The sequence below is a fragment of the Acartia tonsa genome, chromosome 8 (genome assembly GCF_053477335.1).
Source record: "Acartia tonsa isolate MP-2025a chromosome 8, ASM5347733v1, whole genome shotgun sequence".
Classification (NCBI taxonomy): Eukaryota; Metazoa; Arthropoda; class Copepoda; order Calanoida; family Acartiidae; genus Acartia; species Acartia tonsa.
In genome coordinates this window covers 41,752,011-41,779,872 of record NC_137267.1, presented here as the reverse complement: position 1 = coordinate 41,779,872, position 27,862 = coordinate 41,752,011, and the positions used below count along the sequence as shown (strand labels likewise).

Here is a 27,862-nt window from a genome sequence, read left to right as displayed (position 1 = left end):
GTTAATCTGTGCATGCTGGAATTGTCCTATATATTTCCAACTTTGCTGGATGATTCTTATAACTATTATGTGCAATTTAAAAAGCGTAGCAACTGACAAGTATTGTATGATATTATAATCCTATTCATCTGATTTTTGTAATTATGATTCCTAGGAAAAAAAGATATAATACATAAGTATCCCATAATGAACTTCTAAATATGTTTAAGTATGTCGTCAATTAACAGTATCCTCAGTTTAAGCAATTTTACAGCAAATTCATATGCAACTTGGTTTATGCTTATAAATTAATATTCTGCTTATTAAGTTCTGACACAATTTTAGATCTTTGTTTTTTTTGGTTGTAATAACAAGTGTTACTTAATACATGATATGTAATCATGGGATTTAAAGGTATCTGAAGAGGAAATGACCACAAGGTGGTGTATTAACCCCCCTTTAATTTTTCAAGGGATACAACCCCCTTCTACATGCCCCTGAATAAAATATTAATCTGTCCTTTATTATGCAATGCATCCTGTATTTAGATCATTTTTATAAATTATTTTCTCGTATTCATTCGAATCCGGTGGATAGGAACCGGTTCTCATCCATACGAAAAAACTATGTCTAGCATCGTATTATATCCAGCTTTTACGAATATCCGCGGATAGCCGTTTATAATACGATGCGAGAAATAACTATTCTCGTATTTATTCGAATCCGGTGGATAGGAACCGGTTCTCATCCATACGAAAAAACTATGTCTGGCATCGTATTATATCCAGCTTTCTACGAATATATAAATGTACAATCATAAGATTAAGACCAGTTTTTTTAGCCGGTGCCTTCGGCACCTCGGGGCTAAAAAACTGGTTTTTGTACATTCTATATCAGCGGAAAGCTGTTTACAATACGATGCGAGAAATAACTATTATTTTGCGAAAAGTTTCTTAAAATGCTTTCGAAGATGCTAGTGGCGCAGCCACTAGTCCTATTGAATAACGTAGTAAGTTTTTTGTCTAAAGCTTGAGAATTCATTGACTACTGAACTAATTGACTTTTTCTTTTTGGGGGAAGCTTCATATAGGTTTCGGGTTGGTTGTAGGTTATTTTTCTGTCCTTTTCTTATCCCTTGAAATACAGAGACCTAGAGATAGGGGCGAAGCTACTATTTAAGATAATAGTGCTTGTTTGTTTGATGAAGGGTAATAGAAATCTGAAAATACGCAATGACGCAAAAGAGTACAAATGATACGCCAATTCTGATCATTATTCTCACGTTTATCTAAAAATGCAACATATAATAATAGCTACTAAAACAATTTTTTAGCACAACTTTTATCTTATTAGGATAACAATTAAATAAGAAAAATATTTTTATCATATGAAATTCGTGATCAAACACCTAATTGAAAAAAAATGCAGGACATAGCTTTTATTTTAGACTAGGGGCAACGAACGCCCCCAAGAAGCCTCTAGGTGTTCTTAAGGTTGGAGGGGGATAAGTCAACCGCCCTTCTACTTTTTAATTTGAGTTTTAATAAGAAATATTGAGAAAAAAAATTTGGGGGGGGGGATTTTAAATTGGGAGGGTGGAGATACGCTCTCCCAAAATAGCTAAAAGCCTTCCCTGTACCTAAAAAAAGCTTAATTGCAAAGGAAAATTAAACAGATGTCATTTAAAACAAAAAAAATTCAAATTGGCACATTTGTAGACTCAAGAACGGCGTACAAAATAGGGAAAGGAATAAAGAGAGAGGGTAATTCAAATTTTAAGAGATCCTAAAATAGTTATGATCGACAACTTCCTTCACCAACATGTTTGTTTGTTTCTTTAAGTTTGTGAGTGGGTGGGGAATGTTACACGGGGGGGGGGGGGTTGACATACACCCTACAAAGGAAGAAGATGGTACAAGATTGAGTTGATTGTATGGGTGTTCCAACAAGTAGGTTAAAAAAATAGGAATAATACAAATTATATAATGTCATTTATCACTCAGTCATTTTTAAATATTTCTTGTATTTTATTACTTTGATGTTGCACCAGACTTTCATGTATTCTGATAAGGTAATACTCAACCCACGTTACCCCATCCGCTCGACTCCTACTGAATGAACGAACTGGCCAATAAATTTAGTCATTATCAGCAAGCTAAATTGACGATAAATTTTCCCGTGTCAATATATCCACGTATATCCTAGTCCAATTACCTATCCTACCATATTTTTTGTATTTGTATACTTTTTCATTCTATGCTTTTTATGTTTTGCTGAAAATATTTGATGTTGCTTTGTCTGCACACTTTCTAGTGAGTGTGAGACACGAAGATGCAAAACGTCGCCAAAAGCAGCGACAAGACATGAGAAAGGACATATCCGTCCATAAAGAGCTTCACCGCACGTACAGAACGCGCGCTTGCCGCGTTCCAAGGCGCGAAATGCGGGTGGAAAAAAAGCTATTGCCAAGCGCACGAGAAAGACATGGGTTCAATGTGATTTTTTAGGGAAAAGGGGGGGGGGCAGTGGTTTTTGCAGTGAAGCAACATTATAGAATAGCAAGAATATATTTTGGTACATTTGCACTATTTTTGCAAAGTCTATAGTTTTTAGGGAAGATTAGTAATTTTTTTCAATCCGATTTATCTAAGTTGGGTGGAGGTATCTTTCTCCAAAATAGTAAAAACATTCTATGGACCTATAAAAAGCTTCACTGTAACCATGAACCATGTCATTCAAGTGGTTAGCAAGATCTTAACCTACAAACAAAAAGACATTATGTTTCTTTTGTAAATGTTACTTCTCATACATTTTGTAGTGTAAAAACACAAAAATATCTCAGTACACAAAAGTGATCCTTGTGAAACAATTTTTAGCTCACACAAATTTGTACATCCACACACACTCACACATATATCATGTACATATATGCATATTTGTTTATGCAGGGATCTAAAGGGATAAGAAAATGGTCGATAAATTGATGTACATCCCCAATGATGATACCCAAATTAATAAGGTATTTTCCTCTTTCCTGCATATACTTCAACATTACTTAAATACAGGGATCTAAAGGGATAAGACAATGGGTGGTCTACATTCCCAACAATGATACATGAAATTACTTATTCTGTATTAGTGGTTGAAACGGTTGGCCACTAAACTTAATGAACCAACCAATCTAAATGCAATAAAAGTTTTTAAGCCAACGAATAAGAAAATGTTATTATAAAAATTTGGGGACTAGTGTAATAAACAGCCCATTATCCCCTTCTTCCCTGATATCTACGCATACATATTTGTATATGTACATGCATATTCATATACGTTTTTTCGCACTAGGCTACATGTTACTTCAGTATATCTAAAACCATTCCAATGAGTCGTGAGCTTTGATAAAAAGTGTATGTGGTGCCCCTTTTGGATGCTTTTATGCTCAGACTTTTTCTTGCTGTGTTAAACGTTCAGACAGACATCTTTTTGCTTTTGTTTGTAAGACATGTAAAAGGTTGTAAGCACTTTTGTAAACATTTTTAGCTAACACGAATTATTATGAAAATATTACAAAAATATTTTTCGGTTTTAAAAGTTGAATAAGGTTTTGGTAAATAAGAAGACTTTTTTTCAATAATAAAAGGAATAGGTATCTTTATGATTTGAATTTGGTTTAAAAATTGTGGGGCTTTCCTGAGTCAAAACCTAACTTAAATAGTCCTGTAAGAACAAAGGTCTATGCCAATAATAAATTAATGTGGACTAAAATTTACGTTTCCATGAACAATAAATGTATAAGTATAAATGTATCACCCAGACAACTACCTGTATCCAATGATGGGGTCCTTTTTCGTCTGCTAGAAAATTTATTTCCGCTTTTTTGTAACGACTTGACTTGGTTAATCTTAACGACGCTATTGGCTAATATTCCAAGACCCAATTAAAAGTCGGCACAGGGTCCACAGAAATACAGTTATTTAACTCCCTCCCCTCTATTTTAATTTTTGAACAATTTTTATGGCAGATTTAGATCTTTGAATTATACAACTCCCTTAGATTTAAAAATGATTTAATTTTCAGAAATGATTTCACATCGAACAATGTTACATAAGATATTTGTAAGCTCTTTATTATCCGGAGTTTTACTATTAGGTAAAATTGGTTTTCGCAGTGGATAAACTTCTTTCCAGTATGGCCTGGAAACCGATTAATATCCGCTGGATTAGAACCGGTTCTAAGCCATACTGAAAAATGATGTATTGTATTGAATAATGATATTAACAATAAAGGTTTGGTTTGCCCACTAATTCGGCCCTGCGGTGCCTCTAAACTAGTTAATTTTTCTTTGGACTCTCCGCGGAAAGCTGTCTTTAATCAGATGCGATAGTCTTTAGTGTTGGTTAATCATGTCTGTAGATGCGTACTGGGTAGCCCAGTAGGCTTAGGGCTCCCCACAGGGGAAAAATCTAAACTCCACTCCTTAAGAAAAACGTATAAAGAATCTAATAAATTGAAATTGTTAAAAAATCTGGATCAACTGCAGTTCACGGTAAAATATTCCTGGTAACGAAAATTTCCAAAAATCAATTAATTTTAAAGGCTGCTCAACGGCTGAACGTACAGATCATACCCGCACAGCATATTAAGCGGCATAAGAAGGCCTACAAATAATCTGGAATATCCAAGATCCAATGATGCAAGAAAAAACGCGTAAAATAGGTCTTTTTCGCGCATTTCTCTGCACTGCGAGATAATTATGCATAATTGATTTTTGGCTATTCCATATTATTTGTAGGCCTTCGTATGTCGCTTAAAACAGTGTGCGGGCGTGATATGTACGTTCAGCCGTTTGGCAGCTAGCAGAATTTAAAATTCATTGATTTTTGGAAATATTCGTTACCAGGAATATAATACCGTGAACTGCAGTTGATCCAAAAATTGTTTTCACGTATACAAAAATACTAAAAATGAAATATTTTTCTAGGTGTAATTTCCTTCAATTTTGATAATCCACACCACAGGGTAAGATTTGTTGTTCATCAACACGTTTAATCCTAGTAGTAAGGTTTTGTGTCTGCAGCTTAAGATTTTGAAAACTACTGAACCAATTAAGCAATTTTTCTAATTTTACGTTCAAGTCTTGAGATGGCTTTAGAATACAGAGCCCCTTGGTGCAAGGGCCACAGTCACTAGTATATAAAAAGATTTTTTAGCTAAAGCTAAACATCTCGGAAACTGGTTGACCAAATTAATTGTAATTTTCATTGAAGCTTCAAAAATGTTTTTGGGTGGTTTCAGGCTATTTTCCTTCGATCTCCCTAGAGGGAACTAGTATAATATAAAATATAATTTTTTTTGTCTACAGAATAAGATCTCAGAAATTGCTGGTTCAAATAAGCTGTACCTTTCAGATGAGCTTTAGATATTTCCCAGGGTGATTTTGTGATTATGACCGTTTCAAAGAGCATCCATGGACCCAGTCTGTCAGTCTTGCTACAAAAGTCATATCACATTGTATGTACATTTGTCCATCCTTAATTTTATTTGTGCATCGCTACTTCAGCTTCTGGAATATTTTTAAGATTGTTATTTTGACGACAAAACGCTGAAATGATATTTATTCTCGCTTTAAATAACTTTTAGCTGCGATTTTCTTGGTTTTGTTATCCTGGTATTGGTTAAATTTGGGTTTCATGCATTTAAATGTTTATAGCCCTATGGTGACTCATTTTAGCAGGAAGGGAGAGGACACTGGGTTTTAAATTACACTGGTACCCAAAATCTTATAACAATGTTATTATATTCGGTTACTCAAAAACTATGGGTACTTTTATCAAATTATGATTGGTTGGTTCTAAACTAGCAGTGTCCAGACTTTTAAACCAATAATGTTAATCTACACAGAAGGGTTAGTTTTTTTTATCATTATTTGGGCTTTATATCAATTAATCTTTATTTATCTTACCCCTTGAGATTCCTTCGTATATATTTTGCTTATTTTAGATTTACAACCCTTTCTTTTCCAGAATAACACTGGTTAGGACCAGAAATAGTAAAAAGATAAATTTATCGTCCATTGTCCTAAACGCATTGTGCCTTTGTGCTCACTTCAGAGCTGCAAGATAAAAATATTTTAGAGTCGCTGCTTCTCTTAAATTGTTATTTGCGTTATTTAATATTAGCGGCTTCGCCTCTAGAGGCCTCTAGGGACACTTAAGGTTGGGTGAGGGAGAAGAATAAGTCATCCCCTCCCCATTTTAATTTTATTTTAAAAGAGAAAGTGAGAAAATTCGTTTTGAGCCTTTTTTTCTAGAGTGGATTTCTTATCTTTGGAGGATGGTGGTAATCTCCCCCAAAATAGTTGTAGACCTTCCCAGGACCTACGCAAGGCTGACCCATATCGGTTCAGCGAGATCCTTCTGTACACACAGACAGACAGACACACAGATAGGCATTCTGTTACTTTTATATGAGGTTTTGATTTTGTTTAAATCTATGGAGGATTAATCTTAACGACGGAAAAGTTAAAGGCAAAATAGATCTTCTTCTGATAAAACATATCTTAGTAATTTGTACCTCTATTGTTGTACCTTTATAATGCAGGGAACTAAAGGGATAAGACAATGGTCAGCCAATAAATTTATGTGCATACCCCAATCATGATAAACAAAATTACCCCTTCCCTAGATTACAATTAGTGGTTGAAATGTTTAGACACTAATCTTAATGAATAGACCAATCAAAATTTTATAAAAGCCCCCAAAGTTGCTAAGCCAACTAATAAAAAACATTACTATAAAACTTTGGGGACTAGTGTTATAAACAGCCCAATGTCCCCTCCCTCCGACCCCTGTTTATAATGACAGTACACGGTATCCAAAAAAGGAAAAGAAATAGTTCCATCTTCTCAATCTTTTTCACATATCAACATTCTTAACAGGGTTCTAAAGGGAAATGACAATAGAAGATAAATTGAACAACCCCAATGATGATAAACAAAATTACCCCTTCTTTTGTAAGTTTGGACACTCAAATTCAATAGCGCCTAAAATTTTTGTTTTCTTGTTGTTAATAAACTTTTGGTACCAGTGTAATTTACTGAATAAAGGGAATGGGAGTACCCCTACGCACAATAGGGCGAAGCCCCCGTAAAAAAATTACCCGCCCCCCCCCCCCCCCCAAAAAAAAAAATTATTAAAAAAAAAAAAACATCTTTACATAATATTAATTTCAACTATTTGTTTTAGATGAAACGTTGGGTAGACTTTCCTGTGAATGTTACATTTAATTTTGACTGCACTGGAAGGTTAGTTACTCTTTTCATTCATCCTCTTCGCCCCTAGCCTCTAGATGCTTTGCCTCAAAACAGGGGCGTCCAAGCTTTTTATTTTGGGGGGGGTAACATTTTTGTAAGGGGGGGGTAAAATGGCGCGCGAAGCGCGCAGCAAATTTTTTTTACCCCCCCCAAAATTTTTACCCCGGGGGTAAAATTTGCTTGGGGGGGGTAATTACCCCCCCTGAAATCTGTTGGCAGGGGTAAATTTAGTTTACCCCCCCCAAAATTTACCCCCGGGGTAAAATTTTTTGGGGGGGTAATTAAAATTTTATTAAATATATAGTATTAAAAATGCGCGCGAAGCGCGCAAAATTTTTTTTTATTAGAGATTTTTTATTTTGGGGGGGGTATTTACCCCCCCAAAATTGGTTGGGGGGGGTAAATACCCCCTCCAAAATGGTTGGGGGTGCCTACGGCACCCCCAGGGTAGGGGTAAAATGAAAAAAATTTTTAGGGGTGCCTACGGCACCCCCAAAATCGTTTGGGGGGGGGTAATCGCCCCATTACCCCCCCCCTTGGACGCCTATGCCTCAAAAGGTTTGATCAACCTAATTTTTCGTATTTTAGATTTAAAAAGAAAAAAAAATAGTCGAATCCCTTTTTTAAATTTTAGTTTAAGCACAATCGATGCATTGGTTACTTAGATCTTATGCTTCAGACAGGCAGACAGACAGACAGACGGACAGGCAGACATCGTTCTACTTTGTTTTTATATATTACAAAATCAGAAAAATAGGATAATTACAACAAATTAAATATTATGGTCGCCGTATTTTCAATAAAAATATAGGTAAGTTTGAAATCGATACGACAATTCAACATGCCTAAATTGACGATAAGAACAATCTCTATAATAACAAGTACAGTTATTATAGAAAAGCTTCGCTTTTCAAAAATCAATTGCATGTAAATGATATAGATTCCCCTAAGTTTGAAGAACGTATAAATTGTTATAACAAGGATGACAACATCAGTAATAGCAATGCTCAGCAGTCAGGACATTGCATTGAAAAGGCTAATTTTCATTTAACATACTGACCACATAGAACTAGTGGCTTGCAGTTGGGTTGAATACACCCTTCTTTCTTTTAGTTGAAATTGGGTGGGGCCACCGATCCCTTTTTTCACCCCCCCCCCCTAATGGTTATTACCCCTCTAGTTATTCACTGTGCACGCCACTGCTTATAACGCAAGTTTAATAATATAAGCCAATACTAAAAATAAACAAGGATGACATCATCCATAAAAGCGAAGCTATGAAACGGTAGCACAAACGGACATATTCACTTGTAGAGTGTAAGAACTGAATAATCACAATATCTATAATACAAAGTAGCTTGATGTCTGTCCGTCTGTCCGTCTGTCCGTCTGTCTGTCTGTCTGTCTGTCTGTCCCTTAAGATCTCGGTAACCACTGAACCGATTGGATTCTACTCTTCAGGGTATATACCTACTGGTCCTGTGGTGGTTTTAGGCTATTTTCTTGGGGGGTGGGACACCCCCAACCCCCCAAAAAACAAAAAAATCCCCCCCCTATTTTTTTTTTTTTTTTTTTTTTTCAGAAGATTTCCTAGGTCCTTTAATTTTTTTTGCAGAAGATTTACTAGGTCCTTTATTTTTTTTTGCAGAAGATTTCCTAGGTCCTTTATTTTTTTTGCAGAAGATTTCCTTGGTCCTTTTACGAATTTCACCTCAATTTTTTTTTGATCACCTCTTGGGACAAAGCCCCTAGAGGCTAGGGGCGAAGCCGCTAGTAAATTATAAATTAATAATAAAAGTTGAAGATTGTGAGTAAATTTGTTGAAAAACTGCTTAAACACAGGATATTGTTTAAGGATATACTTACCTTTTTGGGACTTGATTATAAAGATGCTTCGCTTATAATATTGTATTTCGTTGTTATAGGAATCAGTTTTCCAAAAATCAGAACAATCGGATAATTTTATCACATAAAAATTAGTCGTTGGAAATGTTAAAAATCAACATGTAAAAAATGGACGTACGGACATTCAAGTAACCATTATAGACTTGATTTCTTAATTGTACCTAACTACTACAGGAATCATCATGCAAAGTTTGGACGCGATAGGACAATTCTAACCTGTTTAAATCAACGATAAGAGCTAACTATCAGTGACATACGGACGTACGGACGGACCTACCCTAATTATAGAAAAGCTTTGCATTTAAAAATATTTTTATATTAAAGCTATATGAAATAAAAAAATACAATTTAAAAATGTCTGTAGCTAACAACTGTTTCATAGTATTGGCGGATAGTCGATAGACAGGCAAACAAAGTACTTGTTGCAGAAAAGCTTCGTCTTTAAAAATGTCCCCTCTTCTAAATATCTTAAGAAGTGCAATTTTGTAAACATACATTCATAAATATCAGGACTCGGCAGCCGCGCGTCAGACGCGTGTAAGCCTTAGTGAAATCGTTTCATTGAAACTTTTCGTCTTAAACTGTTCTCAAGCATACGATCCATCTTTTTTATCACACTGGAGGGTTTTAATATGAGGCTTATGCGCGGTTAATGCGCGGCTGCCGAGCCCTGATATATATGTTATCCCTCTTTTTTATATGGGTGTACAATGGAGGACTTTAAGCTTCATTTTTTCTTCTAATGTGTTGTAATTTGTAAATAACAATACAATAGTTTTCTAATTTACAATAATTTTTTCTTTTGTCCATTATCCTATCATACAAAGTAGTAGTCTTTATTTTTCTGTAGGTAAGGATCTCGCTAAGCGCTTAACCGATATGGTTCTCCCTTATAATGTAGCTTCTCATGGGTCCTAGAAGGTATACAACTTATATCTTAGGGGTGGTTACCGCAACTTTAAATCACCTCTAGAAAAAGTCCCCACTCCCCTCAATTTTTGTCTTACTTGAAAGTGAGGGGTGACTCCTCCCACCACCTTAAGTGCTCCTAGAGGCCTCCAAAGTGCATAGCCAGTAGTGAGTAGTATAATGTTATTTGTTAATTACTTTTTTTAAAGAGGGGGGGGGGGGGCGTTCAGTATGTACTTGAGAGGCACCTTGAGTGTATGCAACAAAGTTTTATATTCTGTTGAAATATCCCCCTTGCTGTTCCTTTCCCACTGATTTGTTTTTACTGTTTCCCCCGTCTAAGTAACAACGTATTGATACGTTATCGAACCAACATACACGGGTTTTATTTCATTGATAGGTAGAAAGCTGTAAAAATATTTTCAATTCAAACAACAAGTAATCTATAATACAAAGTAGAACGATGTCTCTCTGTCTGTCTGTTTGTACCGAATGATCTTGCTTATCGCTGAACCAATAGGGTTCTCCTTTACATGGTAGCTTCTCATAGGCCCCGGTAAGGTTTATAGCTATTTTCTTAGGAGGTGGGACACTCCTCACCCCACAAAATATAAAAAATACCCCCCCCCCCCAAAAAAAAAAAAAAAAAAAAAATCCCCCCCCCAAAAAAAATTTTTTTAATTTTCTTTTTAAATCTAAGATACGAAAAGTTAGGTTGATCAAACCTCTTGGGGCAAAGAAAGCCCCTGCAGGTTAGGGGTGGAGCCGCTAGTTACAATTATATAGCAGGATTAGATATCCGAAATGGCAGGCCCTAACGAATTTTCCTTTCAGGAAAGTTTGATAATTTAGTAGCTTTAGGTTTGATCACTAGTCTAAAATACAAAGTAAAACAAAGATTGTCCGTCTGCCTGTCTGAAGTTAAGTTCTAGGTAACCAAAGAACTGATTTGGCTATACTTTTCAGTAAATGCAAACACAAAGGAGGTGACAACCTACAAGGAAAAAATACTCTCTCCCCTCCCCCAACAAAAAAAGATTAGTCTTCCATCCTACTATATAAAGCAGTTAGCTTGTTTGTCTGTAGCGAAGGATCTCGCTAACCGCTGAACCGATTTGGTCCTCCTAAATATGCAATTCGTAAATGAATACACAAAAGGGGTGACAACCCGCAAGAAAAAATACTTTCTCCCCTCCCCCGACACAAAAAGACTAGTTTTTTCTTATAAAATAAAGAAGCATTGTAGGGAAGCCTTTTATTTATCTTTGGTTAGCTTCTGTTTAGTTGCTGTTAATATTTAGTTTGATTGCTTAGTCAAGAACGGTCCCTTCCTCCCTCTTTTTTAAAATAAATTGAAATAACAAGGGGGGGGGGGATGGAAGTTTTTCACTTTTGTTTATCACTTTAGGCCAGGTTTATTCAGTAAATTTTGGGTACTGGATACTGGTAGCCCCGCAGGGTTAGAAAAACATTTTTAAAAACTTCAGCCCTTTGTTTTCATTTAATTATAAAATAAGAGGGGGAGGGAGGGGTTCAGTTATTTATAAGAACTTTGAGGCAAAACACATATTATTTCAAAATTATAAAAATGTAAGTTACTGCGCTACCACTTTAAACATAAACTATTCACCCTTCTTCTTAAATTAGTTTGTTTTCTTGTTTTCCATGTATAATAAAATTTTCCGGTTGGATGACATATATCGCTAGAAAACTTCTAATATCCCCCTACCCCATTTTAATTATAACGTATTTTTCACAGTAGCTTTTCTCCTATTTCTAGCCCCTGCGGGGCTAATGGCCTAACCCTGTGGGACAATCACCTAACCCAATATAACCTAAAATAAAATAAAATCACCTATAAAAAGCCATTTTAAAAATACGACGAATCGCCCCTTAAGAAGTGTTGCCACGAAAGGAACTATTTCCAATTTTCTAATCTCTGCAGAGTCGTATTTCTACAAAGCAATCGCGTTGCACTACTAAATTCATCTAAAATTATCTGTTGAAAAGTTTGGACACTAGAAATAAAGGTACCCAAAGCTCAACCTGAAAATAAGTCACATATCGCAAGGATATAAAGTGATACGACAACGGAAGATAATTTGATATATATCTCCAATGAAGATGAATAAAATATTTTAAAATTTTTGGGTAAAAAGGTTTGGACACAACAATCAAAATTCAAAATAGTACCCAAAGCCAACGAATAAGATAAGGTGGTTATCAAACTTTGGGTACCTGTGAAATATAAATTTCAATGTCCCCTCCCTCCCTTAGCATGACAAATACATTTTTTTGCGAATTTGTCCTCAGGGGAGAGGGGCATTGGTGCCCCATTGGCGAAATAACCGATTATGTCAATTTTTCTGTTTGTTTTCACTTTGGTTTTGATTTCCAATATTAATATAATTGGAGAGGAATTCTATTTTCCCTTGGGAATCACTTACAGGGAAATTTTTTTGAGAAAAGTTTTTTTTTACAACAAGAAAAAATCACATTAAAGTCATGTACAGTGTACACCTAACTCCGATTAATGTTTGGCAGAATGCCGCAAAATAGGTGCACTTCTAGCAGACGTAGCTAATTTCAGGGTATATAAATGTGGTAGCTAGGATGATTAAGCAGTATGGTATAAACTTAATTAAAGGGAGGTTGGGTATGTTGTTGGCAATAAATGGGCCAAAAAAACAGGAATTTTAAAAAAGAGAGGAATTGCACAATGTATACAATTGAAGTAAGTGTTTCATGTTATCTTTAAACCTGATAAATTTCTAACTTTTACATTTTTAGGTCTATTGGTTTTTACGCGGATTTGGAGTTTGATTGCATGGTAAGTTCATTCAAATCTTTTTTTTTAAAGGTGAAGCTATTCTACACGGGTTTAACTTTAGTATAAAAGATGCAGAATTTTTTTTTACTGCCTATACATCATAATTAAATATTAAAGTTTTTGTGCGAGGATGCAATTACCCATTATGTAGATCACAATTAGTAATCAATCAAAATTCATTAAAAGTCCCCAAAGTTGATAGGCCACCGAATGAGAAAATTTTACTATAAAACTTTTGGGCCTAGTGTAATTATAAGCCCAATGTCTCCTCCTTCTCTAGAAATTGTGTGAAAAACTATTGATGAATCGACGTGTTAGTTTCTTGTCTTTTGTCTGGCGAGAAACATATAATAGAGTTAATAGATAAAGAGTGTCTTTATCTGGCATACATTAGATAACTAAATTATAGAGCAGCATTTAAAATATCCTTTTTAGAAAGAATAAAATTATAGAGTTAATAGATAAAGAGTGTCAGTCTACAAATTTTAGTCTAGATTTTGCAAGTATAGGTTATAAATTTTAGACTTTAATTAATTTACAACCTCTCTTTTCAACAAAAATTTACCAGCTTCTAAGGCAGAATTCACACAAAATGATTTGTCATTAGTACTTGATTAGAAAAAGTAATTTACCTTTTTTAAGATTTAAACCAATCTAAAAAAAACATGTCTATTGTATTCACATAAACTCAACATTGAGAAGTCATTCTTTCCTTCCCTTGCTTGCGCAATCATTAATCAAATCTGATTGGATGATGCCAACACTTGTGTCGACAAAATTGAGTGCGGCATTCTTGGGCGCGTGTGCATCTGCTTGGGCGGTGATGGAGGATACAACAACAAAGCATGACACTTTACAACTTTGTGACACATGTAGGATGTTTTTGTTAGGATTGATTTTACTATTGGTCTGAGATGGGTTCTTAAAAAAGAATGCCGCATTTTTTTGACATTTTTTAGACATTGATTGATTGAACAAAGACGATATCGTTATACAGAGTATACAACTTAAGAATTCAAAATTTTAAAATTATTATTTTAGTCATTTGTATAATGTCTAATACAGCTCTAAAAAGATCCATTATTTAATATGCAGAAAAAATGAATTGAAGATAATTTGTTTTTCTTCTATGAAGGCCGTACCAACAAAAGCTAGTTATACAAATGGCTAAAATAATAATTTTAAAATTTTGAATTCTTAAGTTGTATACTCTGTATAACGATATCGTCTTCATTCAATCAATCAATGTCTAAAAAAATGTCGAAAAAAACGCGGCATTCTTTTTTAAGAACCCATCTCTGGAGAAGTAAATCATGAATTCTTCTTTGGTTTCATACATTCTACTATGGAAAAAAAGTATAGAAAATCATAATGGATGACAACATCCATACCTAGGGATGCACAAAAATAAAACAGTTAAGTGTCTGGTGGACAAAAAAAATGAGGAGAAGAAAAGGAAAGAAGGACATAAGCATACAATGTCAAACAGATAAAAATCGTTGGTGGACAGACACAATGAATTAAAAAGCAGCCTTGCTACGAAAACAGTCAATTAACCAAAAGTTTTTTTTTTATATATTATGGGTGGTTTCAAATAAATTATTAAAGATTGGTAATCATTTATTACAAATACATAATGTTATAAAAAATTTCTGATGCCAAAATTTGCAAACATTTTTTGCTGTTTCGCTGAAAAGAAAAAAAAGGCTTAGAGAAAATGCAATAATTTATTGAAAAGAACTTAAGCCTTTCGCTTTTTGCTTTAACCCCTATAGAATTAGTCATATAAGCCTTAAACAAGATTCAGAAAGTCTTGTTAGATTAACAAAAGCCTTGAAATTGGACATCCCCTGTTCTATTTATCAGATAGGAAACTTATATTTAGACATTGATATTCTGATTAACAAATCACTGGAAAGGGTCATGTGTGACATCATAAAAATACGTCAAAATCCATCTCTTTTTTAGGGGTTTCCTTTCCCACTTCTCAACTCTCCTTTTTAGACATATTTTTATGATGTCATACATGACACATTCCAGTGCTTCCTGATTGACAGTGTAAATGTTATCATCAAAGAAAATATACAAATTCAAACAAAATCTTACTTTTGACTGACTGAAAGTTTAGAGGCAAACAAAAATTTTAAAAAAAATATATTTTTTGGTATTTTATTAGAGAGAGAGGGGAAATCTGACTGTTTATTATGATAGTCCTCAAAGTATTATAATAATGTTTTCTGATTTGTTGACCTAAAAACTTTGGGGACTTTTATTATAATCTGATTGGTTACTTCATTAAGATTAGTGTTTAGACGTTTCAACCACTAATTGTAATCTACAGATGGGTTAATTTTGTGTATCCTTATTTGGAATGTAAATCAATTTTTCGGCCATTGTCTTATACCTTTAGATACCTGGTCTTATTCACTAGGCATTTGAGTATCAATAAAGCCTCCCTCTATTTATACTCTAACCTTTATTATATATCTAATATTTGGTTGCATGATAAGAAGAACTTGGTTATTTAAACAGATGCATATGTACATACATCTCTTTGGAATGTCTCTTTGAATATTGAGCATAAAAGTAAGTGCTGAGACTTGGAATTACTTTTTTAAGGCCTCTGTGTGTGTGTGTGTGTGTGTTTGTCTTTGTGTGTATTGGGTGTTGTATATTTCACTGTGAAATTCAATACACCTTTAATTGGCTATTGGCAAATGTAGATAAATATTATGGGCAAAAATTTAAGTTTAATTATGAATCATTTTAATTTCAAAATTTTTATTTTAGTATTTGTGGAAAATTGTCAGTAATACAATACAATACATATTAATCGGTTTCGAAGCCATACTGGAAATATTATTCCAATCGGATGCAATCGTCCTATTACATTTGTTAGAGTGTTAAAGTGTTGTATATCCCAAGACAAGAGATGTGCTATGAATAACATATTTATATGGTTGCAACAAGAACTTTCATTTAATGTACAGCATAACATATTTATTTGGTTGCAACAATAACTTTCATTTAATGTACAGCATAACATATTTATTTGGTTTCAAGAATAACTTTCAGTAAATGTACAGCACAGTATAACATATTTATATGGTTTCAAGAATAACTTTCAGTGAATGTACAGTATAACATATTTATATGGTTTCAAGAATAACTTTCAGTAAATGTACAGTATAACATATTTATATGGTTTCAAGAATAACTTTCAGTAAATGTACAGTATAACATATTTATATGGTTTCAAGAATAACTTTCAGTAAATGTACAGTATAACATATTTATATGGTTTCAAGAATAACTTTTAGTAAATGTACAGTATAACATATTTATATGGTTTCAAGAATAACTTTCAGTAAATGTACAGTATAACATATTTATATGGTTTCAAGAATAACTTTCAGTAAATGTACAGTATAACATATTTATATGGTTGCAACAATAACTTTCATTTAATGACAGCATAACATACTTATTTGGTTTCAAGAATAACTTTCAGTAAACGTACAGTATAACATATTTTTTTCTTTTTTTGTAAGCAAAAAGTAATTGCTAAACTGATTGGGCTCTACTCTTCAGGGAATATGCCTAGAGGTCCTGCGGTGGTTTTAGGCTATTTTTCAGGGGGAGGGTGGGACATCCCCACCCCCCAAAAAATCAACAAAAAAAATCCCCCAAATTTTTTTTTATTTTTATTTTTTTGAAAACAAAAACCAGTAATTGGGATGAGGGAACCACCACCGCACCTGGCACAAAGCTCCAATGAACCCCCCCCCCAAAAAAAAAAAAAATAATTATTTCTTTTCAAATAAAAAATTTTTTCTCGGGTTCATTTGAATCCGGTGGATAGGAACTAGTTCTCATCCATACAAAAAAACTATGTCTAGCATCGTATTATATCCAGCTTTCTACGAATATAAAAATGTACAATCATAAGATTAAAACCAGTTTTTTTTAGCCCGTGCCTTCGGCACCTCGGAGCTAAAAATTATATATCCGCGGAAAGCCGTTTATAATACGATGAAAGAAATAACTATTCTTTCATTACTTAAAAATATTTTTTCATCATAAGCAACCCCAAACTCAAAATTTTTTTTTATCAAACTCAACCATCCCAATCCAAAAAAAAGCAAAATAACTATTTTTGAAGGTTGTCGTAAATATAGTTTTTAAATGTAATTGTCAAAAATTTCTAGGAATTAAAAGTTGTTGCTAATATAGGTATTAAATATAATTGTTAAAAATTTAAAGTCTCTGTGTTATAAAGGTTGTCACAAATATAGGTATTAAATCTAATTTTTAAAAATACATTTACTGTGAAGTAATTTGTAGTAATCTTCAGTTTCTGAGAAGTATAAAATAGGGTATTAAATAAAATTTACGCAGATTACATGAAACACACAGAATACAGCGATATATCCTATCACTTCTTTGGGCAAAGCCCCAAGAGGCTGAAAGGTTTAAAACTATTTTCTCGTATTCATTCGAATCCGGTGGATAGGAACCGGTTCTCATCCATACGAAAAAACTATGTCTAGCATCGTATTATATCCAGTTTTCTACGAATATAGAAATGTACAATCACAAGATTAAAACTAGTTTTTTTAGCCGGTGCCTTTGGCACCACGGGGCTAAAAAAACTAGTTTTAATCTTATAATTGTACATTCTATATCCGCGGAAAGCCGTTTATAATACTATACGAGAAATAACTATTATAGTGGAGAGGGATTTTCCAATACCTCTTGGGGCGAAGTCGAGAAAAACATATTTCCACTAGCCGTACATATAGACGGACAGAAAGAAGGAGAAGGGGTTATAAGGTAGCTGCGCTATTTATAAAGAGAAAAGCTTTGGATAGATTTTTTAGTACTATAAATTTATTCTAATAGTAATAATTGTTGATTTGCCACTAGAATGTAAGGATCATGGAAAGAAAACAAAGTCATTCCTAATTAGGACAGAAGTCACTGGAAATTGATCTAAGGAAGGCTACTTATGTCCTTCATCTAACAAAATCTAACTTAAGGGAGGTGACTTATGTCCTTTGTCTGACAAATTCTTACATTAGGAAGGCTGCTTATGTCCTTCATCTTGCAAAACATAGCAAATTCTTGCAAAACATAGCAAATTCTTGCAAAACATAGCAAATTCTTGCAAAACATAGCAAATTCTTGCAAAACATAGCAAATTCTTGCAAAACATAGCAAATTCTTGCAAAACATAGCAAATTCTTGCAAAACATAGCAAATTCTTGCAAAACTTAGCTTTTCTGTCCTTCACATAGCAAATTCTTGCAAAACATAGCAAATTCTTGGAAAACTTAGCTTTTCTGTCCTTCACATAGCAAAATCTTGCAAAACATAGCAAATTCTTACAAAACATAGCAAATTCTTGCAAAACATAGCAAATTCTTGCAAAACATAGCAAATTCTTGCAAAACATAGCAAATTCTTGCAAAACATAGCAAATTCTTGGAAAACTTAGCTTTTCTGTCCTTCACATAGCTAATTCTTGCAAAACATAGCAAATTCTTACAAAACATAGCAAATTCTTGCAAAACATTGCAAATTATTGCAAAACATTGCAAATTCTTGCAAAACATAGCAAATTCTTGCAAAACATAGCAAATTCTTGCAAAACTTAGCTTTTCTGTCCTTCACATAGCTAATTCTTGCAAAACATAACAAATTCTTACAAAACATAGCAAATTCTTGCAAAACATTGCAAATTCTTACAAAACATAGCAAATTCTTGCAAAACATAGCAAATTCTTACAAAACATAGCAAATTCTTGCAAAACATAGCAAATTCTTGCAAAACATAGCAAATTCTTGCAAAACATAGCAAATTCTTGCAAAACAAAAAAAAATCTTGGAAAACTTAGCTTTTCTGTCCTTCACATAGCTAATTCTTGCAAAACATAGCAAATTCTTGCAAAACATTGCAAATTCTTACAAAACATAGCAAATTCTTGCAAAACATTGCAAATTCTTACAAAACATAGCAAATTCTTGCAAAACATAGCAAATTCTTACAAAACATAGGAAATTCTTGCAAAACATTGCAAATTCTTACAAAACATAGCAAATTCTTGCAAAACATAGCAAATTCTTACAAAACATAGCAAATTCTTGCAAAACATAGCAAATTCTTACAAAACATAGCAAATTCTTGCAATAAGGGTCCCAAACTCAAAGACGAATTTTCAGCGCGATCCGACCACTGGTTCTTGAGATACGGTGACCTGGTGTCCTTGGTACCGACTCTAAGATTTGGGAAATGGTTCGAATCCTTAGTAAATTTGGCCAAGTCCAAAAATATTTTGACACTTAGTCAAATTTTTGAAGAAAAAATACCCAGGTGACACCAAGCGTACCTACTGAGAGGACACCAGGTCGAAAATATTCTAAGTGTCAAAACATTTTTGGACTTAGCCAAATTTACTAAGGATTCGAACCATTTCCCAAATCTTACCGTTGGTACCAAGGACACCAGGTCACCGTATCTCGAGAACCGGTGGTCGGATCGCACTGAAAATTTGTTTTTGAGTTTGGGACCCTCATTGTATGAATTTGCTATGTTTTGCAAGAATTTGCTATGTTTTGTAAGAATTTGCTATGTTTTGTAAGAATTTGCTATGTTTTGCAAGAATTTGCTATTTTTTGTAAGAATTTGTTATGTTTTGCAAGAATTAGCTATGTGAAGGACAGAAAAGCTAAGTTTTCCAAGAATTTGCTATGTTTTGTAAGAATTTGCTTTGTTTTGCAAGAATTTGCTATGTTTTGTAAGAATTTGCTATGTTTTGCAAGAATTTGCTATGTTTTGTAAGAATTTGCAATGTTTTGCAAGAATTTGCTATGTTTTGCAAGAATTTGCTATGTTTTGTAAGAATTTGCAATGTTTTGCAAGAATTTGCTATGTTTTGTAAGAATTTGCTATGTTTTGCAAGAATTTGCTATGTTTTGTAAGAATTTGCTATGTTTTGCAAGAATTTGCTATGTTTTGTAAGAATTTGCAATGTTTTGTAAGAATTTGCTATGTTTTGTAAGAATTTGTTATGTTTTGCAAGAATTAGCTATGTGAAGGACAGAAAAGCTAAGTTTTCCAATATTTTGCTATGTGAATGACCAAAAACCAATTTTTTGCAAGATTTTGCTATGTGAAGGATCAAAAAGCTAGGTTTTGTGAGGTGAAGGGAGGCTACTTATGTCCTCAATCTTGCAAAATCTTTGTTAAGGGAGGCATGTTATGCCCTTCATCTAACAAATTCTCACTTAAGGAAGGCTACTTATGTCCTTCCTAGGAAGGTGACTTCTGTCCTAATTTAGGAATGACTTTGTTTTCTTTCCATGATCCGAATGTAAAACTTCAAAAAAAAACTTGCCCCTTAGTCGCCGATTGACTCGAGGATTATAGACAAGTTTTAACTGAGAAAAGTTGGAGAACAAAGATTTTTTCCTGTTACCCAATCCCTGTTTCCAAAATGTAAATAAATAGGATTGTGTTATAATTTGTATAAGGTTAATATAGGTCATGAGTCCTAACTTGTGAATTCAATTAGCTTTTTAGTCATAGAAAAGGTATGAGATAAAGGAACAAAGTTTTTAGTTCAATATTTAATCTTATTTTTTTTCTATGCTTATTATAAGCTATTATGGGTGAAGAATCCAATTCGATCAATATTTCAATATTTCAACATGGACAATCATTACTGGTTCGTTCCTCCAGTAGGAGGAGAGGGGATGGGTTAAGGACGTAGATGGGGGGGGGGGGTATCGTTATTTTATCCAGCAACAAGTTTTACTTTATTAGAGTACATGATAATCTGATGTAAGATCCAGGAATAAAAAATCCGTTCTTGTTTTGAAGTGATATGTGTGGTGTTTAATCTTTTTCTATCAACAGAAATAATTCGTGCAGCAACACATAAGAGGAGAGGACATCTTTACAGGGATCAGGGATATGGTTCCTGGGAAAAAATCCGGTTTTAAAGCCAAGCATAACCTAATGATATAGAAGATAAATATAATACAGGGGAAAATTTGACGTTAATTTAGGTTGGTAACATGGACATTATTTATTGGTCAGTTCGTTCATCAAGGTGGGGGGGGGGAGGGAATGGTGTAAAGGGGATGTATCGTTACTTTAGTTAGCTGCGAGTATCATGAAAATCTGGTGAAACATCCAAGTAATAATATATCGATTAGTAATGCATAATATTGCACAAAAATCTGTTAATAATTGATATAAATAAAACTATGGCCTAAAGAAATAGTAATTTAGCCTGTAGAAAATCTGGAGGCACAATAATTTTTTCTTCGTTGGCAAATCCTTGTCCCTGGCACTATTGCATCTAAAGTTCATCTTTGTCAGGGTTTCCGTGTTTTTAGATAGCAAAATATGACATTGGGCAAAATCCCTTCAACTCTTAGAGAACAATAATAAACACCCTCTCTCATACATAGACAAACAAATACTAACGCCCATGAACGAATTTTGACAAAGTTTCAATACCCACATTGGGTTTTAAAAATCGGTATTATCCTCTCAGAATTTATTTCAGTTTATAAAAGCGAAGCTTTTCTATAATAAGGGTCGGTCCGTACGTACAGCTTTTTTCGTTAATTTAGGCATGTTATAATTGTTCTATCGATTTCAAACTTTGCATGGTGATTCCTGTAGTAGTTAGGTACGATTTAGAAAGCGTAGCAACTCTATAATCATTACCAGATTGTCCGTACGTCCATTTTAAACACGTTGAATTTTCTACTTTTTAACAACAAATTCTTATGTCATCTAATTATCCGTTTGAGCTGAGTTTTGGTATATTGATTCCTGGGACAACAAAGTACAATATTATAAGAGAAGCAACTCTATACTCAAGTCCTAAAAATGTAAGTACGTCCATAGTTGTCACATGTATGTTTTCCCGCTTTTTCTTTATTTTTCTTTTAGATATTCCACCTGTGTGATGAAGATGGCCGAAGGATCCCGTACATGTGCGGCAATGAAACCAGTTTTAACCAGAAATACCGCGTCTGTGACTGGAACTACAATGTCAACTGTGAGGCTTCTCCTGACTGGTAAGACGACATTTTAATTGCTGTTTTGGTCAGGGATCTTAAGGGATAAAAAGACAATTGACAATAAATTGATTTAAACCTCCAATGATGATAAATAAAATTACCCATTCTGTAGGATATAAATATTGGTTGAAACCTTTGAATACTGCTGGTTAATAAATCAACCAATAAAATTTTAATTTAGGTTTTTAAGCCAATCAATAATAAATGTGGATATAAAACTTTTGGTACTAGTGTGAAAATAGTCCAATATCCCAATCCTCAATGTACAGTGTGTTTTTTTTTATGAGAACTTTTTTGAAAGCAATTTTACCCCACTTATAGTTATCAGAATTTAATGATTAATGGCTTATTTTCTTTGTTTTTTAAGGCAATTAATAGAACAACAAAAAAATGTTTCAGTTTTTATTTAAAAAGTACAGTAAAATCTAAGTTTCAAAACTTAGGTGTCAACATATAAAAATGGTTTTAGCGCATTTTTCTTTAAAAAATGGATTTTCTGTAGTCGACTTTTAGGGGCCAGTACTCCCTCCCTGGTTGAGATATGACCTTCAAACTTTAATATGTTCTAGTACATGTCCCTAATAGTATCTGTATACATTTTTAGCTCTATATCTCAACTTTGAAGTGTTTAGCAGCCATTCTTGCAAAAGGTTGATTATTTGAGCATAAGAAAAATGCACTAAAACCATTTTTAGATGTTGACACCTAAGTTTTGAATTTTAGATTATACTGTACTTTTTAAATAAAAACTGAAATATTTTTTTGTTGTTCTATTAATTGCCTTAAAAAACGAAGAAAATGAGCCATTAATCATTAAATTCTGATAACTATAAGTGGGGTAAAATTGCTTTCAAAAAAGTTCTCATAAAAAAAACACACTGTATATTGGTTGGTAATAGACGTACACCCGTTTGGTTGTTACCTTAAAAAACTAGTATCTCTAAACAGTTTATATAAACCCTACAGTATTTATGCAGTCTATAATTTATGTATATGAAATAAATTGCAGTCTAAGCATTTTAGACTCAACAGTCTTTTTGTTTGGCATAGTCTTTAAAATTATTAATAAGATTTACTAATCTTTAAATGAGGATTTCTAGATCTACTAGGCAAAATCGATAATAAACTTCAAATTTTAGGTATTATTTGAATGATTTAACCTACAAAGAAGACCCTCCCAAGGAAAAGAAAAAGAAAAGGCATTAATGCAAAAAAATATATGCAGAAATTATCATAATTGTAATCAACAATGCCACTTTTTGTTAACTAAATTGTAAATTATCAGTAAGGTATAAAAATGAATTATTGTGGAAAGTAGATTAAGTGTCTATAATATTTTTTTAATGTTTATCTTATTTTTTTAATCAACATAGAAATAATTATGCCCCAGCTAGCCCTGTGGGTCGTAAACCATCAGGGCCCAAAACATGCGGGGTTAAACTGTACCTTGTATAAACTAACCCAGCCAAGAGTAAAACAACATATATTACTTTGACAAAAAATAACCCCCATATATTCAAGTAGGGGGGGAGGGAATCATATATTTATTAAACAAAGATCTATTAAATTTTTTTAAAATAATCTCTACTAATACACTTTAATTCATTCAATGCCCTAGCTGTAAATATCATTTCTACCATTTTACTATTTGAAACCATAAGAAATCTCAAGAGCATTTATCCTAGTCGACTAAGACTGAAATATTTGAGTCTCATTTGTTATTTATTTCTTTTATCGTTATCTTAGCAAAGCTATTCTATAATTAAAAGTATCTGCCTTTAAAATCTCAATAAATTTTATCTTGAATTATGGATATCTATGAGTCATAAAGCAAATGTTATGTAGTCATTTAAAAAAATTATATCATAGATAAAATTGAAAATTATGAAACTTTTGTAGAATGACCAACAGACCAATGGTCTAAGTCAGTTGTATACAGTATGTTCTTTGAAAAAAATATCAGCAGTAATCTTAAAAAGCAGCAAAAAAATATAAACTTATTTTTACGGACAGACAAACAGACAAATTCAATTATAGAGTAGCTTTTTAAAACCAATTTTCTCATGTATTATGTATTATGAATTATTTATTTATAATTATTATTTTATCAATACAACCTTTAAAGTCAAATTCAAATGATTTCTAGTCTTTAAAATGCAATTATTTGTTTATCTATTTATGTTATATTTACTATTTTTGTTATTTATTAATAAATGTTATTTAATTTTAAATGAATTTTATTAATCTTATTTATAAATCAAAACAGAGCTCACATGGTTTTTGCAAGATCTTAATGGCAATAAAAAATACACAGCTGCTCACATAAAAGTAACAGGATGTCTATGTGTATATATACATATATGGTTCTCCTTTACATTGAAGCTTCACATAGTTCTATGGAATATAGTTCAGAAGAGTACATCAACCTCCACAAGATGTTGGAATATAAGTCAAAAACTTTTTTACTTTTAAGATTGAATCTTTAGTCAAACCTTAAATGTTTATAGAGGTCTCTAGGTGCGTAGCTGCAAGTAGATTATAGGGGCTCTATTTGGAAAGGGGATAGAAAAATAGCTTAAAACCACCGAAAGACTTAACTCTATAGATGATATAGCCTAAAACCATCACGGGACCTATTATGAAGATAACCTAAATAGAATAAAATAGTTAGTATTTTAAAATAGCATTTCAAAGAAGTTCCCACTTAACAATGAATACGCATTAAATCCATAGATGGAGGGGATATTGGGCAGTTAAATACACTAGTCCCCAATGTTTTATAATAACATGTTCATATTTGTTAGCTTAATATTTTCAGGGACTTTTAGATGCATTTGAGATGAACGAGATGTACATCAATTTATCGGCAATTGTCTTATCCCTTTAGATCCCAGCCATGAATCCGTGAGAGGCAACTTTTTTTAGATGAGCATAAATTATTAATAGACCTTTTTTATGGGAAGCGAAACCTCTCTGTAACAATGGAATATTTTAACGTCCGTATGACCACAAGTCAAGCAAGTTTAGGGTGCTTCACCTTAAAGTGAAAGTAAGCACCCCTTTCCTCTTTTTTTAAATGATAAAATTGACAATAAGGGGGATGAAGGAATATTCCAACCCGTTTGTTTTTCTATTTATTTTTGTGCTCGCTTAGTACTTTAAGGGAATGTAAAACTGTCCTAAATTTCGAAATATTAGATAAATGTTAGATAAAAAAAATATAGTAGATGATATATCATCTTTTTATGGATAATGTTATCCTTGTTTTGTTTAGCTAGTTAGGTGGTATTTGCTAATAGTGTTTAATCTTTTCTGCAAATGATTATAACTGCAAAAATTTGCACACAAACATAAATTTAAAATACTTGCTTTTTGAAACACATAAAAAATTTTTTTTAATCTTTGCTAATGCGATATCTGGAATAATATCTAAAGGAATTTAATCCAATTTCCGAAAAATTTATGTACATCTCCAGTTATTATACAAACAATTACCCTTTTTTATTACAATTATTGGTTCAAACGTTTGGACACTCAACTTAATAAACCAACCAATTAAAATTCATTCAAAGTACCCAAAGTTGTTAGGCCAACAAATATGAAAACTTATTATAAAACTTTGGGGACTAGTATAATAAACAGCCCATTCTCCCCTCTCTCTCTCTCGGGATATCTGCAGAATTATCACTTTAGCAAGTATGACACTTTTGCGAAAACGTTTGCACATCCTGGTATATGCTATGCAAACTTAATTGAAATTAATGTGAATTTATGACATGCAAAGTTTTGCAACATGTCGTTAACTCCCCGGGGGGCTTTATAGTGCTATACTTATCTCCCGGGGGGGTTCGGAGAATTAACAAGACTATTATTTTGACTAATTAGGTTGTTAGTTTTTATCTTAAACCAATACAAAATTGTTAAAGCTAGAAATAGAGGAATTGAACTGTAAATTATTATGGTACCCAAAATCTAAAAAAAATCTCCATCGTTGCCTTAAAAACATTAGGTACACACTAGCATTCTCCAAACTTTAAATCATCAGAAAGGGTAATTTTGTTTACCTTAATCAGGGTTGTTTATCATACTATCTAAGCTCATTGCCTTATTCCTTAAGATCCCTAAACTGTCACCCCGCCAGCCATAGTCATTAAATGAACCAGTAAAACCCAATACAGCTTTTGACACCATATATTTTTATGAATGAACAGAAACGCTTTATGCTTTTACAATTGCGATATTATTAGCAAAGTTACTGTATAGTTTTAAATGCATTTCCATATTACATTTATCTTTCCGCGGTAGAAACGTTTTACGTTTAAACGAGATTTCTGCCATTGAAGACATTTTCCTGCAAATAATCTACATAGTTATGCCCTTCTATCAGTCAATACTGCTGGTTCGGAAATTGATTTATACATTATCAAGACCGTACTTTTTGTTAGGCCTTTAAATAACTCGTATATACTTTTCTGACTTGTTTGTTTCACTATACATGGATATTGTCATATTTGTTTTTGTGTTTTTGTTATGTTCAATATTGTCTAAGATTTTTCTCGTATTCATTTGAATCCGGTGGATAGGGAACGGTTCTCATCCATACGAAAAACTATGTCTAGCATCGTATCATATCCAACTTTCTACGAATATAAAAATGTACAATCAGTTTTTTAGTTGGTGCCTTCGGCACCTCGGGGCTAAAAAAACTAGTTTTAATCTTATAATTGTACATTCTATATCCACGGAAAGCCGTTTATAATACGATGCGAGAAATAACTATTCTTAGCTTATAATCCAGAATAAATAATATACTGTCATCTAATCCTACAGTATCTATACAATTCTTGCCTTTGTTGTCTAAGAACATACTATAGAATAAAACATATAGAGGTTTAGCCAAATTTGCACAGAATTTTCATTGGTTTTATGAAAACACTTAATGGTTAATGTTATCTAGCTAAGAGATGACCTCCGAATTAGTTGCCGAATGTGTACGCAGTTTCCTGAGTGTTTCCTCATCCTAGCTCAATATTTACTACTAGCTAAAAATCTTCAAACTTCCCTCAAAAAATCTAAATTTGAATGTATAAACGATTTATACATTATAAATTTGAATTTTTCAAATTTTGATATTTTTTTTAAAGTTTGAAGCTTTTTTAGCTAGTAGTAAATATTGAGCTAGGATGGGGAAACACTCAGGAAACTGCGTACACATTCGGCAACTAGATATCAGGCTATCAGCTAAGAAGACACAGGAAGAAAGGAGGGAGTGGACAATGAAACTTAAAATAATCTTCACTTCCTCCCAAAGATCTAAAGGGATAAGACAATGGCCGATAAATTGATTTACATCCCTAATGATGATACACAAAATTAGTATTTAAAACATTTGATCAATAAACTTAATGAATCAACCAATCAAAATTCACTAAAGTCCCCAAAGTTGTTAAGCCAACAAATAAGAAAACGTTATTAGAAAAATTTGGGGAATAAATTCTCCCCTCTATCAATATCTCCCCCCCCCCTCCCCCACATACTTAAAACAATTGCGAAGGAATAATGTATTGTCCATTATCATATCTCTTTATTCCTGAAAAGACCTCACATGTAGTTAGACCTTTTAGAGATGATTCTTTTTATGCTTAAGATACTTTCCTAAAAGTCTAGAAATATTGTCCTGTTATACAAAGTAGTAAGGTTTTTTTTTGTCTGAAGCGAAGGATCTCGGTACCGCTGAACCGATATGGTTCTCCTTTACAATGAAGCCTCTTATATGTTCAGGGAAGGTTTTAAAATTATTTTGGAGGAGGATTTCTTCATTCTCCCAATAC

At 33.0% G+C, this 27,862-nt stretch overlaps 1 protein-coding gene across 1 annotated transcript; it reads left to right on the top strand.

Moving 5' to 3' along the window:
• Window positions 1-4,057: 4,057 nt before the first annotated feature.
• On the top strand, window positions 4,058-24,115 carry LOC145326979 (U-scoloptoxin(01)-Er1a-like). Its single transcript, XM_080170448.1, has 6 exons — window positions 4,058-4,125; window positions 4,958-4,995; window positions 7,221-7,279; window positions 12,893-12,932; window positions 21,901-22,028; window positions 23,171-24,115. The coding sequence occupies exons 1-6, from the start codon at window positions 4,074-4,076 to the stop codon at window positions 23,235-23,237; spliced, it is 384 nt and encodes a 127-aa protein (XP_080026574.1). The 5' UTR covers window positions 4,058-4,073; the 3' UTR covers window positions 23,238-24,115.
• Window positions 24,116-27,862: the final 3,747 nt, after the last annotated feature.

Excerpts from the sequence above, each read along its gene's own strand:
- LOC145326979 (XM_080170448.1), top strand. The coding sequence starts at position 4,074 with ATGTTACATAAGATATTTGTAAGCTCTTTATTATCCGGAGTTTTACTA. Across the intron at positions 4,996-7,220 it reads TTGATAATCCACACCACAGG|ATGAAACGTTGGGTAGACTT; the intron begins GTAAGATTTGTT and ends TATTTGTTTTAG. Across the intron at positions 12,933-21,900 it reads ATTTGGAGTTTGATTGCATG|ATATTCCACCTGTGTGATGA; the intron begins GTAAGTTCATTC and ends TTTTTCTTTTAG.